Consider the following 22,690-nt stretch of genomic DNA (forward strand, 5'->3'; position numbering starts at 1 on the left):
CCTTCCCTTCCTCTCTCCTTGGCCTCCCCCACCCCACACAGTACACCCCCTGACAAACTCAGCTCCCTTCAGCCTGCGCGCCACAGCGCCAGGGCCCGGCCTTGCCCTTCTACCACGCCTCCCCCACACTGCCCTGCACAGACCCCCGCCCTTCGACGCCCACGCTGACGCTGCACCTGCTCAACGCACCCCCGCAGGCACCCTGCGGCCTTGGGCCCTGCTAGCCATGACGCCCTCTGAAATACAGACGCATCCCGACACCTGCCGCCCTGACCACACATCCTGCTCTGCTCCCTGCGCCCTGACGCACTGCACCTGCCGGACAGTTCAGATCTTCGCTGGCCAAGGAGGGACACGGGTTGCCTTTGCCTGCAATTGCCAACAATTGGAAACAATTCTCCTCTCGGACCTCTGCAAATTCGGCTGCCTCAGCTCAATGCTGCTCAGGGCTACTCTGAAGCAAAAGCTCTCAGTTCGGGGCACTTGGTGCCAAGCGGCTTGGCAAGCTGAGGGTCCTTGCCCTGAACACTTGGTGCTTCTGTGAGGTGATGAAATGCTCCGCTCCAGGCGTTGTCTGCGTTTCCCCTGCCCTTCATCATTGGTGCTGACAAGGCCTCGGAGCTTCTTTTCTCTTGCAGGGCTTCCCCCACAACAAGTGCCTTGGCTGCAGGGCACAGACCTTGCCCCAGCAATGGGCTTTTGTCCGCTCCTCCCTCACAAGTGGAGTCCCAGGGAGGCATTTCCCTGGTTTAGGGAGACACAAGACACTTTCCCTCAAAGCTCTTCAAACCCCATTAGCTCCTTTGCCTGTTCCTATGTCTGTTCCGGTATCCCTGAAGCGCTCCCTCCTCCCTGGTCCCTGACTGACCCTCGTGGTTCACACCTGCCACCCCGTGTGCGGGGGCAGCTCTGACTGTCTCACTGTGCCCGCAGCCCAAAAGGCACGTGAGCCCCGTAGTTGGCAGGATTCGAACCTGCGCGGGGAAACCCCAATGGATTTCTAGTCCATCGCCTTCACCACTCGGCCACAACTACCTGCTCCAGCCCTCCTGGCCCTGCTCATCACATACCCTGTGCCAACACACCCACACCCCGACGCTTCGGGCCAAGGCTCCTGTTACAAACCGCTCTTTGACACGGCTTCAAAAATCACTCGCAAGGCCAGCAGCAAAAGCCACAGTTCATATTACGGGAAAGCACTGCAAAGCTCCTTCTCCGCAAGATTCGCTCCACCACTTACAGGACACTTAACGCACCACAAGATTAAACAGCCAATGACAAACACAAAGCAAAATCCAAGCAATCACAACAGAAATTAAACAAGGACTATCCGCCGGACGTTGTCTGTGCGCTTGCCTGTGTTTGGATGTGTAGGACTCTGTGTCTCGGTGTGGCAAAAGACACTGGGGGCAAGCATATAAAGGAACGCGGCCTAAACCCTTGACAGCATGCAAACTTAACCTTTAACTCAGCTCGTACCTAAAACCTAATTAATACCTTACCCTTAAAATTTGACAGAGCAAAAACACTTAATAGCATTGAACCTAACTTACTACTTCAAAGTTATGCTTAGCAACTTAGCAAAAGAACAACACCTAGCAGCATTCCGGATAAGCCTATAACTGTAACTGAACCTTCCTTAGATCTCCAAAGTACTTAGACATCTAAGAAATCAGGATTTCCCCCAGATTTGCTATAGCAAATATATGCACACGTGCATGCCCACAGACATGCAGAGTCAGTACAAGCAACGTACCTGTGAAAAATTCCCCTCAGTGGCCAGTGAAACACGCACTTTGGGTGCCTTTGCATCTCCCAGCGGGCAAAGGGTCAGGCCTCAAGGAGTGAGGGTATCAGCCCGGGACTCGTCGTCGTTGGGCAACCCTCCAGGTAAAGCAACCCTGAGAGTTCACTGGCTGTGACAGCCGTCCCCCTCAGAGGGACATTGCTGGTCACAGCCTGCTGCGGTCCAGGAGAGCTCAAATGGTCTCCTTTTGGACCACTCTTTACAGGGTTGTAACAGAGCAGGCTTTAGTCGTAACAAGGTTTCATCCTGGCCGCAGTTTGTACTGGCATTTTCTTTGAAAGTGTGACAATGGGAATGTTGTGGCCTTCAGGAAACAACAATATTTTCCAAGACCGGTCATTTTTGAGGGGCATTTTTCATAGGTATATTTACACACCTAAATACAGAGTGTGTGTGTGTGTGTGTGTGTGTGTGTGCGTGTGTGCGTGTGTGTGTGCATGAGAGAGAGAGGATAGATAATGCTATGGATGTTGTCACTGGGAATTTGAAATTAAGTCCTTGCTGTGACTGTGGATCGAGTGCTGCCAAACCCTTTTGCACCCTTTTAATTTTGTCTCCTTATCCTTTGCTTATCATACACTTTGCCTATAAAACATTAACCATTGATTTCAATTCAATATTCTATTTGTGCTTCATACATTTAGTGAGTAACTGTGCCATCAGAGTGAACTTTGCCATCAAACTCTGTTGAAGCCACACTGCCTTTGTCCAGGCATGCAAAGAAATCCTTTTCTCCTTTCCAGCCCACAGTCCTCTACTCACACCATTGACACATCCCCACATGACCAACAGAAGAGAGAAGATTCATTTTGCTAGGCTTTTGTGAAGAAGATTGGATAGTTCAGAAAAGTTACTCCAAATATTGGTATGAACTTGCGGCGTGGGTTTTCACTCTCCCCGGCTGCACGCGGCTCTTGGGAGCCCAGCTGTGGCGTAGCTTCCACGTGCTGCCGGGGTTTGCTGCCGCGGGTTCCCGGACACGGCTCCGTGTCTCGGGCGCGTGGGCTGGCCAGCCTCTGTTACCGTGCGCTAGGGGGTCCGGCAAAGAGGTAAGGAATTTGTCCATTTACTCCGTGCTTGGCAGGAACGGTTTATTGGTCACACATGGCGCGGTTCGATGGAAAGACGCGACCGCTCCCGGCACTCGCATGGGAGAAAATGGCGCCTGGGTGCCGGCAGGACAGGGCTTTATGGAGGGGCGGGGCGAGAGAATCCACGGCCTGCCGGCCAATAGGGGCGGCTGCCGTGGCGGTGACACCAGCAACAGCGACCAACCAGAGAGCCCTGCAGGGGCGGGCACCGAGCCGCGGGCTGAGCGGGATCGTGTGGCTTGGGGTGGCCAGCACGGGGTTTCCCGGGGCCGGACAGCAAGGTGGTTACAGGAGCGGCACAGGGGTAAGGATCCGGCAGCGGGCAACATGGGGTCAGAAACCGCGGGGGGGGAACAACATGGGGGAAATGCGGGATTACAGAACTTGACTTATTTTAACATAAATTAAAAACCCTAATCTAAACCCAAACTCCGGGATGCAACATGAACTCTCACAAGGAACAAATTGGCACGGAGACCTGCAGGGCTGTGATCTCCAGGTTACTGACTCAAGCTCAGTGACTGAGGCTTTGGTGCTCTGGTGTAATTTCTGGCAGTTCTTAGAGCAGATGCTGGAAAGCTCAGGACTCACCCTGGCTGAGTGGTGATACGTGAGGGAGGAGGAGAACAAACGACCACGACTCTCCAGCAATGCTGCACAAAGGCTTTAATGAGAAGGAGCAAAAGCAGCGGCACAGAACAGAGACCAAGGAACACGTGTGGGGGGCCAGGGAGGGAAAGAGAAGGGCCCACTTGCCAGGGCCAGCGGGGACGATGCGCCGGCCTCAGCAGATCTGACCGCAGCGGGGGAAAGGCAGACACAGGCCTGAGCCCCCCAGGCCAAGGGAGCCCCCAGAAGAGATGGGAACCCCCGAGGTGCTGAGGGAGCTGCCCACAGCAGCTGACAGAGAGGATCCCACGGCTGTGCTCTGAGGGAAAGAGGTGAGGATGGGGCCCGGCAAGGTCACCGCCACCGGCGAAGCCTCGATGTAGAACATGGAGTCAGCGCAGCGGGCGAGGCAGGGCTCACTGCAGCTGCTTGCAAGGGGGGTTGGGCCACAGGGGCCGCAGGGCCGTGGGGGACAGGGTCTGCAGCAGGACATCTCTCGGTGCAGGAGGCAAAGCTGCAACACAGAGCAGGGAGCACCAACCTGCCTCAGGATCGGTCTGTCTCTCTGTCCCTCAGCTCTCTCCAGGGACACATTTGCTCTTCAAACACACTCTGTGCCTACAGCTCCCACCACCCTGCTCGTGCCCTCCCAGTGGCACGGCACGGGAAGGCCGCCCCACCTCAGCAATAGCACCCAGCACAGTGGCTTTAAGGCCCCTGTGCAAAGACTGGTCACAGCCCATCTCTGGAACAGACGTGGCTGTGTTAGAGATGTCCCGGGATGCACTGGGACATTTTGTTACACCACGGCCGGTGCAAATTCTGCCGGGCACATCCCCCTGAGGCTGAGCCCCGTTGATCCCCTTCTGCTGGAACAAAGCCCCCTCTTCCCAGCCGTCCCCAGCCACCAGCATGGAAAGGCTGACGGCCCTCCAACAGCTCTGTGTCAGGGCCAAGCTGAGGCAGCCCAAGGATCAAGCCGGGCAGCCTCCATGGCAGCACTTCAGCCCACAAGGAGGGATGGAGCGGACTCAGGCTTACCTGGTTCCTGGAGGAAAGGGAGGCCAGAGACGAGGATGCAGAGCCGGGAGCAGCGCAGCCTTTTATGCCGGGTCCCAGAGCCCTGTGGGGCCACAAACATTCCTTGTCTGTGAAACATCCAAACTCCTGGGAGTGGCCACTTGCGAGGCCTCGCTCCTGATGAGGTCCCTGCCTCTTTCATCTCTCGCATTTTTCACCAGTTTCACACCAACCTACGTGGAAATTATTCCTGTGTTTCCTGGCTTACTAAGGGCACTTCATTTCAAGGTCCCAAGCCAGTGTATAAGGTGAGTTAAATTGCATTTGTCTAGTGTCTATAAGATTTTGTCACTTGATCTTCTTGATGGTTACTCTGGCTCCCGTTAGAGTCAAAATCAGCCATTAAGTGACACCGCAGGTCAGCTCTCAGGAGCTTTCAGTGCAGGCACTCAGGCTAATCCTGAGAGTCATTTCTCCCACAGGTCATCACAGACGTACAGAAGACTGTGGGTCAGTTGAGGCACAAAGTCAACACTGCACAACCCCATCGTGGGGAAGAGACCCAACTCTGCAGGGAGGTGGCAAAGCTCAGTGACAAGGAAAGTCCATGTTCAGCTGAATGGATGTCCCCTGCAGGCCTGAGTGACAGCCATGGGGAACTTGCTTTCAGTCCACAGGCCGTGTGCCATGGCCTGGTTTTGTGATCAAAGAGATGCTGTGTCCTTCCCTGAAAGAGCCCCACAGCCACACTGACCTGTATTGCTCAGCGTGCTCATCCCAGAGGCCAGAGACCTGGCTGGTGGCTTGGGGGAAAAGGCTGAGGGCAGGGAGCCCAAAGCTGTTTTTTCCTGGATCTGGGATGGGGTTTCCCAATCATGCATTTTACATTTCAAAGGGACACTGGATCAGCCTCTCAGAGCACACGGGTGTCATCCTGATGTGGAAGAGCTGGGAAAATCCCTGAGCTCCAGGCAAACCTGAGTCACCCAGTGTGGCCTTCCGTGGACTGGGTGCCGCAGACTCAGGCGCTCAAGGGATAGCAGAGCTCATATCCTCAATGTTCTGCTGCCGTGAAGGATATTTCCCCACCTTGTATCCCCAGTCGTGGACCACCTGGTGCTTGTCTGCCATCTCCTGCATTTGCTGTCTCCCCAGGCATGGTCTTTGGTGGCTGCTCAAGGGCTGTAGTGACTCAGAGTACCCCACATCAACCCCAGAAGGTCTGGGTGGAGCTCTGGAGGTCTTGTGCTCCTATCAGCTGCTCTGGGCAGATCAAACTGTCCCAGTTGCTCAGCAGGCTGTGGGCTTTGTCCTGCTGGCTTCTAAGCACTGACACAGCTTATCAAAGAGGTCACTATCCCTTGTACTGCTCTCCCAGGCCTGTCCCTTGTCCTCCTCCAGGGAGCCCTGGGATTTTCTTTCATGCTGCTTGTGATTGCTGCCTCTTGCCCTTTGACAGTGCACCTCTCGGGAGAGTTTGGCTCCATTCTCTCCAGAACCCCCAGGAGGTGGTGGAGGCAGCAGCTCCATGCCCCCCTCCACGCCTTGCCCATCTGCAGCAGGTTGTGCAAGCGCCGTGCCCTCGGCCTCCCCCATGGTGTCAGGTGCTGCAGCCCTTATGGTCTGCCTGGTCCTCTGGCAGTGCCTCTCTCCGTAAGAGATCCCCACGTACACCTCCCCTGTCCCTGGGGACACCAAATGGGAACGCCAACCCAGATGTGGTCTCTGCAGTGCCAAGGAAAGTGCACCCTCCATGGGGTGAACAGATGCCAGGCTTATGGGGTGAGATCTGGACATGGACAGTAAGGAACTCTCAGGATTAGGGGTGAAAGCTCCCCAGAGGACTCAGAGTGAAAGCTCTGTTGGGGCAGACTTTCTCTCTGCTTTCCAGCCCTTCTGCCCCAAAGGGGTTCCTTGTCACTGGCCTGAGAGTGCAATGCAGAGCAGGTGGCATTCCCGGCACATACCCAGCCCTGTGCTCTCCAGGCTGCCACGGCATGTGCTGACCAGTGCAGGCAGCCTCAGTGTCATCTCCTGCTGGTCCTTCCCCTTGATGACCTGGGAGGCTCATCTGTAGGAGCCCTTTCCATCTCCTGGTGGCCTCCCAGGGGGTGCAGGGCATCCCTGGAAATGCTGCCCAGGAGAAAAGGACCTGTCTGACAGTGGCAGTGTTCAGAGGACACTGGGACAAGGCCCACAGCTTCTGGAGGCAGCTGGGAAGTTTGTTCTTCTCTGGGCAGGAGCAGAGGACTTCCAGAGGTCTCTCCCAGCCTCCATTATCCTGGGTTGCCCTGCATCCCCTGGGCCCTTGAGCAGCCACCCAAAGGCAATGGCTTCTGGAAAGCTGCAGCAGCAGCAGCAGCAGCAGCACAGGATTACATGGATGTAGAAGGTGGTTTGAGACCAGTCCTAAAGGGTCTGGAAATGCCCCTGTCAAAGGCAAAACCTTTCATAGGAAAGAGGCTATGTGCTCTGGTATCCCTGGAATGCCTGAGTCCAGGGCACCGTGTGCACTCATTTCCACATCAGCATGATTCAGGTTTGCCTGAAGCTCATGGATTTTCCCAACTCTTCCACATCACAATGATTCCCACAAGCTCTGGGAGACTGATCCAATATCCCTTTGAACTGTGAAATGAATTAAATGGGCAAAGTGATGCCTGCCCCAGGAAAAGGAGCCATGAGCTTTGGGCTCCCTGCCCTCAGCCACTTCCCCAAAGCCGCCATCCAGATCCCAGCCTCAGGGCTGGAGACACTGAGCAAAGTGGGTCAGTTTGTCTTTGACAAAATGGGTCAATTTGTCTTTCAGGGAGAGATGTAGGCATGCCTTTGACCACCTTCCTACGTGTTGATTTCCTTGTTTCCTGGAGGAGCCCAACCTCCCAAACTGAGGCCAGAGCTCTGGTTGTCAAATGCCAAGGTCAGGGCAATCCCAAACCTGGACACAGGCCAGGCCTTGAGTGGGTTGAGAGCAGCCCGGAGGAGGGGGACTTGCAGGTTCTGGTGGTTGAAATACTGAACACGGACCTGCACTGCCTGCTAGCAGCCCAGTGCAAAAATCCAGTCGTGTTCTGGGCTGCATCCGGGGCCGTGTGGGCAGCAGGTCGAGGGAGGGGATTGTCCTGCTCTACTCGGCTCTCATGACACCGTTCTTGGGGTACTGGCTCCAGCTCTAGAACACACAGCCTAAGAAACACATGGACCTGCTGCAGTGAGTCCAGAGGAGCCACAAAGAGCACCAGGCAGCTGGAGCCATTGCCCTGTGAGGACAGGCTGAGAGGGTTGGGGTTGTGTAGCAAAGAGAGGAGAAGGCTCCCAGGAGGCATTCAGTTGAGAAAGGGAAGGATACCAGGTTGGGATGTGCAGTGATGGGTCAAGTGCTACCAGTTCAAAACTGAAAGGAGGCATATTTAGATTAGGTACTGGGAAGGAACCTTTTCCTCCGAGAGGGGAGATACACTGGAACAGGTGGTCCAGAGAAGTAGTAGAAACCATTTTAGGTGGCTTGAGATAGATGATTTTAAGGTCCATCCACAAGTGATTTGAAGAGTCATCGCAAGATTTTGGGTTGCAAGAAGCAAGAGAACAAAATTAGAGATGACAGTGGCAGGGGCCTCATCAGGAGCGAGGCCTCGCAAGTGGCCACTCCCAGGAGTTTGGATGTTTCACAGACAAGGAATGTTTGTGGCCCCACAGGGCTCTGGGACCCGGCATAAAAGGCTGCGCTGCTCCCGGCTCTGCATCCTCGTCTCTGGCCTCCCTTTCCTCCAGGAACCAGGTAAGCCTGAGTCCGCTCCATCCCTCCCTGTGGGCTGAAGTGCTGCCATGGAGGCTGCCCGGCTTGATCCTTGGGCTGCCTCAGCTTGGCCCTGACACAGAGCTGTTGGAGGGCCGTCAGCCTTTCCATGCTGGTGGCTGGGGACGGCTGGGAAGAGGGGGCTTTGTTCCAGCAGAAGGGGATCCATGGGGCTCAGCCTCAGGGGGATGTGCCCGGCAGAATTTGCACCGGCCGTGGTGTAACAAAATGTCCCAGTGCATCCCGGGACATCTCTAACACAGCCACGTCTGTTCCGGAGATGGGCTGTGACCAGTCTTTGCACAGGGGCCTTAAAGCCACTGTGCTGGGTGCTATTGCTGAGGTGGGGCGGCCTTCCCGTGCCGTGCCACTGGGAGGGCACGAGCAGGGTGGTGGGAGCTGTAGGCACAGAGTGTGTTTGAAGAGCAAATGTGTCCCTGGAGAGAGCTGAGGGACAGAGAGACAGACCGATCCTGAGGCAGGTTGGTGCTCCCTGCTCTGTGTTGCAGCTTTGCCTCCTGCACCGAGAGATGTCCTGCTGCAGACCCTGTCCCCCACGGCCCTGCGGCCCCTGTGGCCCAACCCCCCTTGCAAGCAGCTGCAGTGAGCCCTGCCTCGCCCGCTGCGCTGACTCCACGGTGTACATCGAGGCTTCGCCGGTGGTGGTGACCTTGCCGGGCCCCATCCTCACCTCTTTCCCTCAGAGCACAGCCGTGGGATCCTCTCTGTCAGCTGCTGTGGGCAGCTCCCTCAGCACCTCGGGGGTTCCCATCTCTTCTGGGGGCTCCCTTGGCCTGGGGGGCTCAGGCCTGTGTCTGCCTTTCCCCCGCTGCGGTCAGATCTGCTGAGGCCGGCGCATCGTCCCCGCTGGCCCTGGCAAGTGGGCCCTTCTCTTTCCCTCCCTGGCCCCCCACACGTGTTCCTTGGTCTCTGTTCTGTGCCGCTGCTTTTGCTCCTTCTCATTAAAGCCTTTGTGCAGCATTGCTGGAGAGTCGTGGTCGTTTGTTCTCCTCCTCCCTCACCTACCACCAGCTCAGCCAGGGTGAGTCCTGAGCTTTCCAGCATCTGCTCTAAGAACTGCCAGAAATTACACCAGAGCACCAAAGCCTCAGTCACTGAGCTTGAGTCTGTAACCTGGAGATCACAGCTCTGCAGGTCTCCGTGCCAATTTGTTCCTTGTGAGAGTTCATACCAATATTTGGAGTTACATTTCTGAACTATCCAATCTTCTTCACAAAAGCCTAGCAAAATGAATCTTCTCTCTTCTGTTGGTCATGTGGGGATGTGTCAATGGTGTGAGTAGAGGACTGTGGGCTGGAAAGGAGAAAAGGATTTCTTTGCATGCCTGGACAAAGGCAGTGTGGCTTCAACAGAGTTTGATGGCAAAGTTCACTCTGATGGCACAGTTACTCACTAAATGTATGAAGCACAAATAGAATATTGAATTGAAATCAATGGTTAATGTTTTATAGGCAAAGTGTATGATAAGCAAAGGATAAGGAGACAAAATTAAAAGGGTGCAAAAGGGTTTGGCAGCACTCGATCCACAGTCACAGCAAGGACTTAATTTCAAATTCCCAGTGACAACATCCATAGCATTATCTATCCTCTCTCTCTCATGCACACACACACGCACACACGCACACACACACACACACACACACACACACTCTGTATTTAGGTGTGTAAATATACCTATGAAAAATGCCCCTCAAAAATGACCGGTCTTGGAAAATATTGTTGTTTCCTGAAGGCCACAACATTCCCATTGTCACACTTTCAAAGAAAATGCCAGTACAAACTGCGGCCAGGATGAAACCTTGTTACGACTAAAGCCTGCTCTGTTACAACCCTGTAAAGAGTGGTCCAAAAGGAGACCATTTGAGCTCTCCTGGACCGCAGCAGGCTGTGACCAGCAATGTCCCTCTGAGGGGGACGGCTGTCACAGCCAGTGAACTCTCAGGGTTGCTTTACCTGGAGGGTTGCCCAACGACGACGAGTCCCGGGCTGATACCCTCACTCCTTGAGGCCTGACCCTTTGCCCGCTGGGAGATGCAAAGGCACCCAAAGTGCGTGTTTCACTGGCCACTGAGGGGAATTTTTCACAGGTACGTTGCTTGTACTGACTCTGCATGTCTGTGGGCATGCACGTGTGCATATATTTGCTATAGCAAATCTGGGGGAAATCCTGATTTCTTAGATGTCTAAGTACTTTGGAGATCTAAGGAAGGTTCAGTTACAGTTATAGGCTTATCCGGAATGCTGCTAGGTGTTGTTCTTTTGCTAAGTTGCTAAGCATAACTTTGAAGTAGTAAGTTAGGTTCAATGCTATTAAGTGTTTTTGCTCTGTCAAATTTTAAGGGTAAGGTATTAATTAGGTTTTAGGTACGAGCTGAGTTAAAGGTTAAGTTTGCATGCTGTCAAGGGTTTAGGCCGCGTTCCTTTATATGCTTGCCCCCAGTGTCTTTTGCCACACCGAGACACAGAGTCCTACACATCCAAACACAGGCAAGCGCACAGACAACGTCCGGCGGATAGTCCTTGTTTAATTTCTGTTGTGATTGCTTGGATTTTGCTTTGTGTTTGTCATTGGCTGTTTAATCTTGTGGTGCGTTAAGTGTCCTGTAAGTGGTGGAGCGAATCTTGCGGAGAAGGAGCTTTGCAGTGCTTTCCCGTAATATGAACTGTGGCTTTTGCTGCTGGCCTTGCGAGTGATTTTTGAAGCCGTGTCAAAGAGCGGTTTGTAACAGGAGCCTTGGCCCGAAGCGTCGGGGTGTGGGTGTGTTGGCACAGGGTATGTGATGAGCAGGGCCAGGAGGGCTGGAGCAGGTAGTTGTGGCCGAGTGGTGAAGGCGATGGACTAGAAATCCATTGGGGTTTCCCCGCGCAGGTTCGAATCCTGCCAACTACGGGGCTCACGTGCCTTTTGGGCTGCGGGCACAGTGAGACAGTCAGAGCTGCCCCCGCACACGGGGTGGCAGGTGTGAACCACGAGGGTCAGTCAGGGACCAGGGAGGAGGGAGCGCTTCAGGGATACCGGAACAGACATAGGAACAGGCAAAGGAGCTAATGGGGTTTGAAGAGCTTTGAGGGAAAGTGTCTTGTGTCTCCCTAAACCAGGGAAATGCCTCCCTGGGACTCCACTTGTGAGGGAGGAGCGGACAAAAGCCCATTGCTGGGGCAAGGTCTGTGCCCTGCAGCCAAGGCACTTGTTGTGGGGGAAGCCCTGCAAGAGAAAAGAAGCTCCGAGGCCTTGTCAGCACCAATGATGAAGGGCAGGGGAAACGCAGACAACGCCTGGAGCGGAGCATTTCATCACCTCACAGAAGCACCAAGTGTTCAGGGCAAGGACCCTCAGCTTGCCAAGCCGCTTGGCACCAAGTGCCCCGAACTGAGAGCTTTTGCTTCAGAGTAGCCCTGAGCAGCATTGAGCTGAGGCAGCCGAATTTGCAGAGGTCCGAGAGGAGAATTGTTTCCAATTGTTGGCAATTGCAGGCAAAGGCAACCCGTGTCCCTCCTTGGCCAGCGAAGATCTGAACTGTCCGGCAGGTGCAGTGCGTCAGGGCGCAGGGAGCAGAGCAGGATGTGTGGTCAGGGCGGCAGGTGTCGGGATGCGTCTGTATTTCAGAGGGCGTCATGGCTAGCAGGGCCCAAGGCCGCAGGGTGCCTGCGGGGGTGCGTTGAGCAGGTGCAGCGTCAGCGTGGGCGTCGAAGGGCGGGGGTCTGTGCAGGGCAGTGTGGGGGAGGCGTGGTAGAAGGGCAAGGCCGGGCCCTGGCGCTGTGGCGCGCAGGCTGAAGGGAGCTGAGTTTGTCAGGGGGTGTACTGTGTGGGGTGGGGGAGGCCAAGGAGAGAGGAAGGGAAGGAGCGAGGGCCGTCAGTGTCCGGCAGCATCAGTCTGCGGTGAGGGCAGTGGCAGACAGGGCTCAGGAGGAGCAGAGTGGCGCAGCGGGAGCGTGCTGGGCCCATAACCCAGAGGTCGATGGATCGAAACCATCCTCTGCTATGGCCCTTTTTCACCCAGGCTGCCTCGCCCAACAGCTTTTACCCTGCTTGGCTCTAGCTCTTTGGGCAACACTGGGCCGTAGCCTTCCTCTTCCCTTGCTACCTGCTTTTAGTGAAAGTGATCAGACTCGTATAACGCCACCTGAGCTCTCCTGGTCGCGAAGGGCACGGGTCCTTCTCTCTGCATCTTCTTCTCCCGCAGAGCAGTCGAGCCGCTGCTCCTGCTCCCCTCAGCCGGGCTCCTGCCCAGGACTCCGGGCACCTGCCAGCCCAGCAGGCAGACACTGGCTTTGAGCCAGGTTGGCCTTGGCAAAAGCCAAGTGCAGGAGCTGCCCTGGATCCTGCAGAGACTCCCAGAGAGTGGGGAGCCACCGCGGCCAGGTGGGCAGAGAGCACCTGGACATCAGGCTGGGGTTGCAGTGGGGCTCAGGCGCTGGGTTGCCTTCTCCTTGCTTTGTCTCCAGCCCTGCTTGGAGGAGGCATTTGGGCTTGTGTGGCCCTGGGATTGCCGTGCAGTCAAGCTCCTTGGGAGAGGGAAGAGTTCCCAGCAGCTCCTGGCTCCGTCACCCCAGGCAGTGAGCGAACCTGTTCCTCAGAGGAGCTGGAGGTCAGTCGTTGTTGAGCCCTTGGTGTGGCCCCTGCCCTTTCTCCTTGCCGCTCCAGCCCCTTTCCTGGGTTCCCCAGAGGGTCTTTCCTCACCTTCTGTAGAGACGGAGCAATGTTTCCGTCCCATTAGTCCTTAAGGGGCTGGAGTGTCTTGGGCTGGAGAAGAGAAGGCAAGGGAGCTTGTGCTGTGTGAAGGTGACTTCCCAAGGTAACTTGCCCTGGGTGGGAAAGGGCTTGCTGCAAGGTGGGAAAGACAAGGCTGAGTGAGGCTCAGCACAGGAGCCAGAGGTGTCTGGGGCAGGAGGTCCTATGGTGTAATGGTGAGCACTCTGGACTCTGAATCCAGTGATCTGAGTTCAAATCTCAGTGGGACCTGGCCCTTTTGGTTCCCTCGGGCTTTCCCTCAGCATGCTTCCACACTCACAGCTCTCCTCGGCCGCTGCTGGTTCACTTGTGCAGTGTTCTCTGATGAATCACACAGCAGCTGAGCTGCAAGACCACCCGCTCCAAAACGGCTCAGGCACAGGAGCCTGCTCTGGGACCATTGCTCCTATGGCAGATGCATCCAGAAATGGAGACTGGGCTAGACAGCTCTGGGCAGCTGTTCCCAGCCTGGATCGTTCCCACAGCAACACCCAGCTTACTGCCTGAGGCCTTACTTCTATGCCCAGCCCTGTCCGCTGCTCCTTTCTTGCTCCTTTCATCTGTGGCTTCTTTTCCTCTTTTCCCTGCCAATTTCCTTCTATTGCTCTGCAATCCCTTCAAGGAGCTCTACCAACACTGGGCACTGCCCCATCACTGGGGTTCCATTTGTAGCCAAGGGAGAGGCAAGGATCTTCCTTGCAGAGCAGGCGGTAGGTGAGGGAGGAGGAGAACAAACGACCACGACTCTCCAGCAATGCTGCACAAAGGCTTTAATGAGAAGGAGCAAAAGCAGCGGCACAGAACAGAGACCAAGGAACACGTGTAGGGGGCCAGGGAGGGAAAGAGAAGCGCCCATTTGCCAGGGCCAGCGGGGACGATGCGCCGGCCTCAGCAGATCTGACCGCAGCGGGGGAAAGGCAGACACAGGCCTGAGCCCCCCAGGCCAAGGGAGCCCCCAGAAGAGATGGGAACCCCCGAGGTGCTGAGGGAGCTGCCCACAGCAGCTGACAGAGAGGATCCCACGGCTGTGCTCTGAGGGAAAGAGGTGAGGATGGGGCCCGGCAAGGTCACCACCACCGGCGAAGGCTCGATGTACACCGTGGAGTCAGCGCAGCGGGCGAGGCAGGGCTCACTGCAGCTGCTTGCAAGGGGGGTTGGGCCACAGGGGCCGCAGGGCCGTGGGGGACAGGGTCTGCAGCAGGACATCTCTCGGTGCAGGAGGCAAAGCTGCAACACAGAGCAGGGAGCACCAACCTGCCTCAGGATCGGTCTGTCTCTCTGTCCCTCAGCTCTCTCCAGGGACACATTTGCTCTTCAAACACACTCTGTGCCTACAGCTCCCACCACCCTGCTCGTGCCCTCCCAGTGGCACGGCACGGGAAGGCCGCCCCACCTCAGCAATAGCACCCAGCACAGTGGCTTTAAGGCCCCTGTGCAAAGACTGGTCACAGCCCATCTCCGGAACAGACGTGGCTGTGTTAGAGATGTCCCGGGATGCACTGGGACATTTTGTTACACCACGGCCGGTGCAAAATCTGCCGGGCACATCCCCCTGAGGCTGAGCCCCATGGATCCCCTTCTGCTGGAACAAAGCCCCCTCTTCCCAGCCGTCCCCAGCCACCAGCATGGAAAGGCTGACGGCCCTCCAACAGCTCTGTGTCAGGGCCAAGCTGAGGCAGCCCAAGGATCAAGCCGGGCAGCCTCCATGGCAGCACTTCAGCCCACAGGGAGGGATGGAGCGGACTCAGGCTTACCTGGTTCCTGGAGGAAAGGGAGGCCAGAGACGAGGATGCAGAGCCGGGAGCAGTGCAGCCTTTTATGCCGGGTCCCAGAGCCCTGTGGGGCCACAAACATTCCTTGTCTGTGAAACATCCAAACTCCTGGGAGTGGCCACTTGCGAGGCCTCGCTCCTGATGAGGTCCCTGCCTCTTTCATCTCTCGCATTTTTCACCAGTTTCACACCAACCTACGTGGAAATTATTCCTGTGTTTCCTGGCTTACTAAGGGCACTTCATTTCAAGGTCCCAAGCCAGTGTATGAGGTGAGTTAAATTGCATTTGTCTAGTGTCTATAAGATTCTGTCACTTGATCTTCTTGATGGTTACTTTGGCTCCAGTTACAGTTAAATTCAGCCATTAAGTGACACCGCAGGTCAGCTCTCAGGAGCTTTCAGTGCAGGCACTCAGGCTAATCCTGAGAGTCATTTCTCCCACAGGTCATCACAGACGTACAGAAGACTGTGGGTCAGTTGAGGCACAAAGTCAACACTGCACAACCCCATCGTGGGGAAGAGACCCAACTCTGCAGGGAGGTGGCAAAGCTCAGTGACAAGGAAAGTCCATGTTCAGCTGAATGGATGTCCCCTGCAGGCCTGAGTGACAGCCATGGGGAACTTGCTTGCCACGGCCTGATTTTGTGATCAAAGAGATGCTGTGTCCTTCCCTGAAAGAGCCCCACAGCCACACTGACCTGTACTGCTCAGCGTGCTCATCCCAGAGGCCAGAGACCTGGCTGGTGGCTTGGGGGAAAAGGCTGAGGGCAGGGAGCCCAAAGCTGTTTTTTCCTGGATCTGGGATGGGGTTTCCCATTCCATGCATTTTACATTTCAAAGGGACACTGGATCAGTCTCTCAGAGCACATGGGTGTCATCCTGATGGGGAAGAGCTGGGAAAATCCCTGAGCTCCAGGCAAACCTGAGTCACCCAATGTGGCCTTCCGTGGACTGGGTGCCGCAGACTCAGGCGCTCAAGGGATAGCAGAGCTCATATCCTCAATGTTCTGCTGCCGTGAAGGATATTTCCCCACCTTGTATCCCCAGTCGTGGACCACCTGGTGCTTGTCTGCCATCTCCTGCATTTGCTGTCTCCCCAGGCATGGTCTTTGGTGGCTGCTCAAGGGCTGTAGTGACTCAGAGTACCCCACATCAACCCCAGAAGGTCTGGGTGGAGCTCTGGAGGTCTTGTGCTCCTATCAGCTGCTCTGGGCAGATCAAACTGTCCCAGTTGCTCAGCAGGCTGTGGGCCTTGTCCTGCTGGCTTCTAAGCACTGACACAGCTTATCAAAGAGGTCACTATCCCTTGTACGGCTCTCCCAGGCCTGTCCCTTGTCCTCCTCCAGGGAGCCCTGGGATTTTCTTTCATGCTGCTTGTGATTGCTGCCTCTTGCCCTTTGACAGTGCACCTCTCGGGAGAGTTTGGCTCCATTCTCTCCAGAACCCCCAGGAGGTGGTGGAGGCAGCAGCTCCATGCCCCCCTCCACGCCTTGCCCATCTGCAGCAGGTTGTGCAAGCGCCGTGCCCTCGGCCTCCCCCATGGTGTCAGGTGCTGCAGCCCTTATGGTCTGCCTGGTCCTCTGGCAGTGCCTCTCTCCGTAAGAGATCCCCACGTACACCTCCCCTGTCCCTGGGGACACCAAATGGGAACACCAACCCAGATGTGGTCTCTGCAGTGCCAAGGAAAGTGCACCCTCCATGGGGTGAACAGGTGCCAGGCTCATGGGGTGAGATCTGGACATGGACAGTAAGGAACTCTCAGGATTAGGGGTGAAAGCTCTCCAGAGGACTCAGAGTGAAAGCTCTGTTGGGGCAGACTTTCTCTCTGCTTTCCAGCCCTTCTGCCCCAAAGGGGTTCCTTGTCACTGGCCTGAGAGTGCAATGCAGAGCAGGTGGCATTCCCGGCACATACCCAGCCCTGTGCTCTCCAGGCTGCCACGGCATGTGCTGACCAGTGCAGGCAGCCTCAGTGTCATCTCCTGCTGGTCCTTCCCCTTGATGACCTGGGAGGCTCATCTGTAGGAGCTCTTTCCATCTCCTGGTGGCCTCCCAGGGGGTGCAGGGCATCCCTGGAAATGCTGCCCAGGAGAAAAGGACCTGTCTGACAGTGGCAGTGTTCAGAGGACACTGGGACAAGGCCCACAGCTTCTGGAGGCAGCTGGGAAGATTGTTCTTCTCTGGGCAGGAGCAGAGGACTTCCAGAGGTCTCTCCCAGCCTCCATTATCCTGGGTTGCCCTGCATCCCCTGGGCCCTTGAGCAGCCACCCAAAGGCAATGGCTTCTGGAAAGCTGCAGCAGCAGCAGCAGCAGCAGCACAGGATTACATGGATGTAGAAGGTGGTTTGAGACCAGTCCTAAAGGGTCTGGAAATGCCCCTGTCAAAGGCAAAACCTTTCATAGGAAAGAGGCTATGTGCTCTGGTATCCCTGGAATGCCTGAGTCCAGGGCACCGTGTGCACTCATTTCCACATCAGCATGATTCAGGTTTGCCTGAAGCTCATGGATTTTCCCAACTCTTCCACATCACAATGATTCCCACAAGCTCTGGGAGACTGATCCAATATCCCTTTGAACTGTGAAATGAATTAAATGGGCAAAGTGATGCCTGCCCCAGGAAAAGGAGCCATGAGCTTTGGGCTCCCTGCCCTCAGCCACTTCCCCAAAGCCGCCATCCAGATCCCGGCCTCAGGGCTGGAGACACTGAGCAAAGTGGGTCAGTTTGTCTTTGACAAAATGGGTCAATTTGTCTTTCAGGGAGAGATGTAGGCATGCCTTTGACCACCTTCCTACGTGTTGATTTCCTTGTTTCCTGGAGGAGCCCAACCTCCCAAGCTGAGGCCAGAGCTCTGGTTGTCAAATGCCAAGGTCAGGGCAATCCCAAACCTGGACACAGGCCAGGCCTTGAGTGGGTTGAGAGCAGCCCGGTGGAGGGGGACTTGCAGGTTCTGGTGGTTGAAATACTGAACACGGACCTGCACTGCCTGCTAGCAGCCCAGTGCAAAAATCCAGTCGTGTTCTGGGCTGCATCCAGGGCCGTGTGGGCAGCAGGTCGAGGGAGGGGATTGTCCTGCTCTACTCGGCTCTCATGACACTGTTCTTGGGGTACTGGCTCCAGCTCTAGAACACACAGCCTAAGAAACACGTGGACCTGCTGCAGTGAGTCCAGAGGAGCCACAAAGAGCACCAGGCAGCTGGAGCCATTGCCCTGTGAGGACAGGCTGAGAGGGTTGGGGTTGTGTAGCAAAGAGAGGAGAAGGCTCCCAGGAGGCATTCAGTTGAGAAAGGGAAGGATACCAGGTTGGGATGTGCAGTGATGGGTCAAGTGCTACCAGTTCAAAACTGAAAGGAGGCATATTTAGATTAGGTACTGGGAAGGAACCTTTTCCTCCGAGAGGGGAGATACACTGGAACAGGTGGTCCAGAGAAGTAGTAGAAACCATTTTAGGTGGCTTGAGATAGATGATTTTAAGGTCCATCCACAAGTGATTTGAAGAGTCATCGCAAGATTTTGGGTTGCAAGAAGCAAGAGAACAAAATTAGAGATGACAGTGGCAGGGACCTCATCAGGAGCGAGGCCTCGCAAGTGGCCACTCCCAGGAGTTTGGATGTTTCACAGACAAGGAATGTTTGTGGCCCCACAGGGCTCTGGGACCCGGCATAAAAGGCTGTGCTGCTCCCGGCTCTGCATCCTCGTCTCTGGCCTCCCTTTCCTCCAGGAACCAGGTAAGCCTGAGTCCGCTCCATCCCTCCCTGTGGGCTGAAGTGCTGCCATGGAGGCTGCCCGGCTTGATCCTTGGGCTGCCTCAGCTTGGCCCTGACACAGAGCTGTTGGAGGGCCGTCAGCCTTTCCATGCTGGTGGCTGGGGACGGCTGGGAAGAGGGGGCTTTGTTCCAGCAGAAGGGGATCCATGGGGCTCAGCCTCAGGGGGATGTGCCCGGCAGATTTTGCACCGGCCGTGGTGTAACAAAATGTCCCAGTGCATCCCGGGACATCTCTAACACAGCCACGTCTGTTCCAGAGATGGGCTGTGACCAGTCTTTGCACAGGGGCCTTAAAGCCACTGTGCTGGGTGCTATTGCTGAGGTGGGGCGGCCTTCCCGTGCCGTGCCACTGGGAGGGCACGAGCAGGGTGGTGGGAGCTGTAGGCACAGAGTGTGTTTGAAGAGCAAATGTGTCCCTGGAGAGAGCTGAGGGACAGAGAGACAGACCGATCCTGAGGCAGGTTGGTGCTCCCTGCTCTGTGTTGCAGCTTTGCCTCCTGCACCGAGAGATGTCCTGCTGCAGACCCTGTCCCCCACGGCCCTGCGGCCCCTGTGGCCCAACCCCCCTTGCAAGCAGCTGCAGTGAGCCCTGCCTCGCCCGCTGCGCTGACTCCATGTTCTACATCGAGGCTTCGCCGGTGGCGGTGACCTTGCCGGGCCCCATCCTCACCTCTTTCCCTCAGAGCACAGCCGTGGGATCCTCTCTGTCAGCTGCTGTGGGCAGCTCCCTCAGCACCTCGGGGGTTCCCATCTCTTCTGGGGGCTCCCTTGGCCTGGGGGGCTCAGGCCTGTGTCTGCCTTTCCCCCGCTGCGGTCAGATCTGCTGAGGCCGGCGCATCGTCCCCGCTGGCCCTGGCAAGTGGGCCCTTCTCTTTCCCTCCCTGGCCCCCCACACGTGTTCCTTGGTCTCTGTTCTGTGCCGCTGCTTTTGCTCCTTCTCATTAAAGCCTTTGTGCAGCATTGCTGGAGAGTCGTGGTCGTTTGTTCTCCTCCTCCCTCACCTACCGCCTGCTCTGCAAGGAAGATCCTTGCCTCTCCCTTGGCTACAAATGGAACCCCAGTGATGGGGCAGTGCCCAGTGTTGGTAGAGCTCCTTGAAGGGATTGCAGAGCAATAGAAGGAAATTGGCAGGGAAAAGAGGAAAAGAAGCCACAGATGAAAGGAGCAAGAAAGGAGCAGCGGACAGGGCTGGGCATAGAAGTAAGGCCTCAGGCAGTAAGCTGGGTGTTGCTGTGGGAACGATCCAGGCTGGGAACAGCTGCCCAGAGCTGTCTAGCCCAGTCTCCATTTCTGGATGCATCTGCCATAGGAGCAATGGTCCCAGAGCAGGCTCCTGTGCCTGAGCCGTTTTGGAGCGGGTGGTCTTGCAGCTCAGCTGCTGTGTGATTCATCAGAGAACACTGCACAAGTGAACCAGCAGCGGCCGAGGAGAGCTGTGAGTGTGGAAGCATGCTGAGGGAAAGCCCGAGGGAACCAAAAGGGCCAGGTCCCACTGAGATTTGAACTCAGATCACTGGATTCAGAGTCCAGAGTGCTCACCATTACACCATAGGACCTCCTGCCCCAGACACCTCTGGCTCCTGTGCTGAGCCTCACTCAGCCTTGTCTTTCCCACCTTGCAGCAAGCCCTTTCCCACCCAGGGCAAGTTACCTTGGGAAGTCACCTTCACACAGCACAAGCTCCCTTGCCTTCTCTTCTCCAGCCCAAGACACTCCAGCCCCTTAAGGACTAATGGGACGGAAACATTGCTCCGTCTCTACAGAAGGTGAGGAAAGACCCTCTGGGGAACCCAGGAAAGGGGCTGGAGCGGCAAGGAGAAAGGGCAGGGGCCACACCAAGGGCTCAACAACGACTGACCTCCAGCTCCTCTGAGGAACAGGTTCGCTCACTGCCTGGGGTGACGGAGCCAGGAGCTGCTGGGAACTCTTCCCTCTCCCAAGGAGCTTGACTGCACAGCAATCCCAGGGCCACACAAGCCCAAATGCCTCCTCCAAGCAGGGCTGGAGACAAAGCAAGGAGAAGGCAACCCAGCGCCTGAGCCCCACTGCAACCCCAGCCTGATGTCCAGGTGCTCTCTGCCCACCTGGCCGCGGTGGCTCCCCACTCTCTGGGAGTCTCTGCAGGATCCAGGGCAGCTCCTGCACTTGGCTTTTGCCAAGGCCAACCTGGCTCAAAGCCAGTGTCTGCCTGCTGGGCTGGCAGGTGCCCAGAGTCCTGGGCAGGAGCCCGGCTGAGGGGAGCAGGAGCAGCGGCTCGACTGCTCTGCGGGAGAAGAAGATGCAGAGAGAAGGACCCGTGCCCTTCGCGACCAGGAGAGCTCAGGTGGCGTTATACGAGTCTGATCACTTTCACTAAAAGCAGGTAGCAAGGGAAGAAGAAGGCTACGGCCAGTGTTGCCCAAAGAGCTAGAGCCAAGCAGGGTAAAAGCTGTTGGGCGAGGCAGCCTGGGTGAAAAAGGGCCATAGCAGAGGATGGTTTCGATCCATCGACCTCTGGGTTATGGGCCCAGCACGCTCCCGCTGCGCCACTCTGCTCCTCCTGAGCCCTGTCTGCCACTGCCCTCACCGCAGACTGATGCTGCCGGACACTGACGGCCCTCGCTCCTTCCCTTCCTCTCTCCTTGGCCTCCCCCACCCCACACAGTACACCCCCTGACAAACTCAGCTCCCTTCAGCCTGCGCGCCACAGCGCCAGGGCCCGGCCTTGCCCTTCTACCACGCCTCCCCCACACTGCCCTGCACAGACCCCCGCCCTTCGACGCCCACGCTGACGCTGCACCTGCTCAACGCACCCCCGCAGGCACCCTGCGGCCTTGGGCCCTGCTAGCCATGACGCCCTCTGAAATACAGACGCATCCCGACACCTGCCGCCCTGACCACACATCCTGCTCTGCTCCCTGCGCCCTGACGCACTGCACCTGCCGGACAGTTCAGATCTTCGCTGGCCAAGGAGGGACACGGGTTGCCTTTGCCTGCAATTGCCAACAATTGGAAACAATTCTCCTCTCGGACCTCTGCAAATTCGGCTGCCTCAGCTCAATGCTGCTCAGGGCTACTCTGAAGCAAAAGCTCTCAGTTCGGGGCACTTGGTGCCAAGCGGCTTGGCAAGCTGAGGGTCCTTGCCCTGAACACTTGGTGCTTCTGTGAGGTGATGAAATGCTCCGCTCCAGGCGTTGTCTGCGTTTCCCCTGCCCTTCATCATTGGTGCTGACAAGGCCTCAGAGCTTCTTTTCTCTTGCAGGGCTTCCCCCACAACAAGTGCCTTGGCTGCAGGGCACAGACCTTGCCCCAGCAATGGGCTTTTGTCCGCTCCTCCCTCACAAGTGGAGTCCCAGGGAGGCATTTCCCTGGTTTAGGGAGACACAAGACACTTTCCCTCAAAGCTCTTCAAACCCCATTAGCTCTTTTGCCTGTTCCTATGTCTGTTCCGGTATCCCTGAAGCGCTCCCTCCTCCCTGGTCCCTGACTGACCCTCGTGGTTCACACCTGCCACCCCGTGTGCGGGGGCAGCTCTGACTGTCTCACTGTGCCCGCAGCCCAAAAGGCACGTGAGCCCCGTAGTTGGCAGGATTCGAACCTGCGCGGGGAAACCCCAATGGATTTCTAGTCCATCGCCTTCACCACTCGGCCACAACTACCTGCTCCAGCCCTCCTGGCCCTGCTCATCACATACCCTGTGCCAACACACCCACACCCCGACGCTTCGGGCCAAGGCTCCTGTTACAAACCGCTCTTTGACACGGCTTCAAAAATCACTCGCAAGGCCAGCAGCAAAAGCCACAGTTCATATTACGGGAAAGCACTGCAAAGCTCCTTCTCCGCAAGATTCGCTCCACCACTTACAGGACACTTAACGCACCACAAGATTAAACAGCCAATGACAAACACAAAGCAAAATCCAAGCAATCACAACAGAAATTAAACAAGGACTATCCGCCGGACGTTGTCTGTGCGCTTGCCTGTGTTTGGATGTGTAGGACTCTGTGTCTCGGTGTGGCAAAAGACACTGGGGGCAAGCATATAAAGGAACGCGGCCTAAACCCTTGACAGCATGCAAACTTAACCTTTAACTCAGCTCGTA

At 56.4% G+C, this 22,690-nt stretch overlaps 2 protein-coding genes, 1 long non-coding RNA gene and 7 other non-coding genes across 10 annotated transcripts; 5 read left to right on the forward strand and 5 right to left on the reverse strand.

Moving 5' to 3' along the window:
* Positions 1-953: 953 nt before the first annotated feature.
* TRNAS-AGA (transfer RNA serine (anticodon AGA)) lies at positions 954-1,035 on the reverse strand. Its single transcript has one exon. It is a non-coding gene; the product is annotated as a tRNA-Ser (tRNA).
* A 6,387-nt stretch (positions 1,036-7,422) lies between these two features.
* LOC128811886 (feather keratin-like) lies at positions 7,423-10,350 on the forward strand. The gene is made up of 6 exons (XM_053985824.1): positions 7,423-7,447; positions 8,224-8,305; positions 8,833-9,050; positions 9,163-9,203; positions 9,303-9,365; positions 10,304-10,350. The coding sequence occupies exons 1-6, from the start codon at positions 7,440-7,442 to the stop codon at positions 10,348-10,350; spliced, it is 459 nt and encodes a 152-aa protein (XP_053841799.1). The 5' UTR covers positions 7,423-7,439.
* An 802-nt stretch (positions 10,351-11,152) lies between these two features.
* TRNAS-AGA (transfer RNA serine (anticodon AGA)) lies at positions 11,153-11,234 on the forward strand. Its single transcript has one exon. It is a non-coding gene; the product is annotated as a tRNA-Ser (tRNA).
* Positions 11,235-12,255: 1,021 nt separating this feature from the next.
* TRNAM-CAU (transfer RNA methionine (anticodon CAU)) lies at positions 12,256-12,327 on the forward strand. Its single transcript has one exon. It is a non-coding gene; the product is annotated as a tRNA-Met (tRNA).
* Positions 12,328-13,235: 908 nt separating this feature from the next.
* TRNAQ-CUG (transfer RNA glutamine (anticodon CUG)) lies at positions 13,236-13,307 on the forward strand. The gene has a single exon. It is a non-coding gene; the product is annotated as a tRNA-Gln (tRNA).
* A 608-nt stretch (positions 13,308-13,915) lies between these two features.
* Positions 13,916-14,589, reverse strand: LOC128812345 (feather keratin Cos1-1/Cos1-3/Cos2-1-like). Its single transcript, XM_053986686.1, has 2 exons — positions 14,470-14,589; positions 13,916-14,303 (listed from the first exon to the last, which is right to left on the reverse strand). Exons 1-2 carry the CDS (start codon positions 14,530-14,532, stop codon positions 13,965-13,967), a joined length of 402 nt encoding a protein of 133 aa, XP_053842661.1. The 5' UTR covers positions 14,533-14,589; the 3' UTR covers positions 13,916-13,964.
* A 3,927-nt stretch (positions 14,590-18,516) lies between these two features.
* Positions 18,517-19,571, forward strand: LOC128812346 (uncharacterized). The gene is made up of 2 exons (XR_008438691.1): positions 18,517-18,570; positions 19,098-19,571. It is a non-coding gene; the product is annotated as an uncharacterized LOC128812346 (long non-coding RNA).
* Positions 19,572-20,093: 522 nt separating this feature from the next.
* Positions 20,094-20,165, reverse strand: TRNAQ-CUG (transfer RNA glutamine (anticodon CUG)). Its single transcript has one exon. It is a non-coding gene; the product is annotated as a tRNA-Gln (tRNA).
* A 907-nt stretch (positions 20,166-21,072) lies between these two features.
* On the reverse strand, positions 21,073-21,144 carry TRNAM-CAU (transfer RNA methionine (anticodon CAU)). The gene has a single exon. It is a non-coding gene; the product is annotated as a tRNA-Met (tRNA).
* Positions 21,145-22,165: 1,021 nt separating this feature from the next.
* TRNAS-AGA (transfer RNA serine (anticodon AGA)) lies at positions 22,166-22,247 on the reverse strand. The gene has a single exon. It is a non-coding gene; the product is annotated as a tRNA-Ser (tRNA).
* Between the last annotated feature and the right edge of the window lie 443 nt (positions 22,248-22,690).

Source organism: Vidua macroura, chromosome 10, assembly GCF_024509145.1.
Source record: "Vidua macroura isolate BioBank_ID:100142 chromosome 10, ASM2450914v1, whole genome shotgun sequence".
NCBI classification, from domain to species: Eukaryota; Metazoa; Chordata; class Aves; order Passeriformes; family Viduidae; genus Vidua; species Vidua macroura.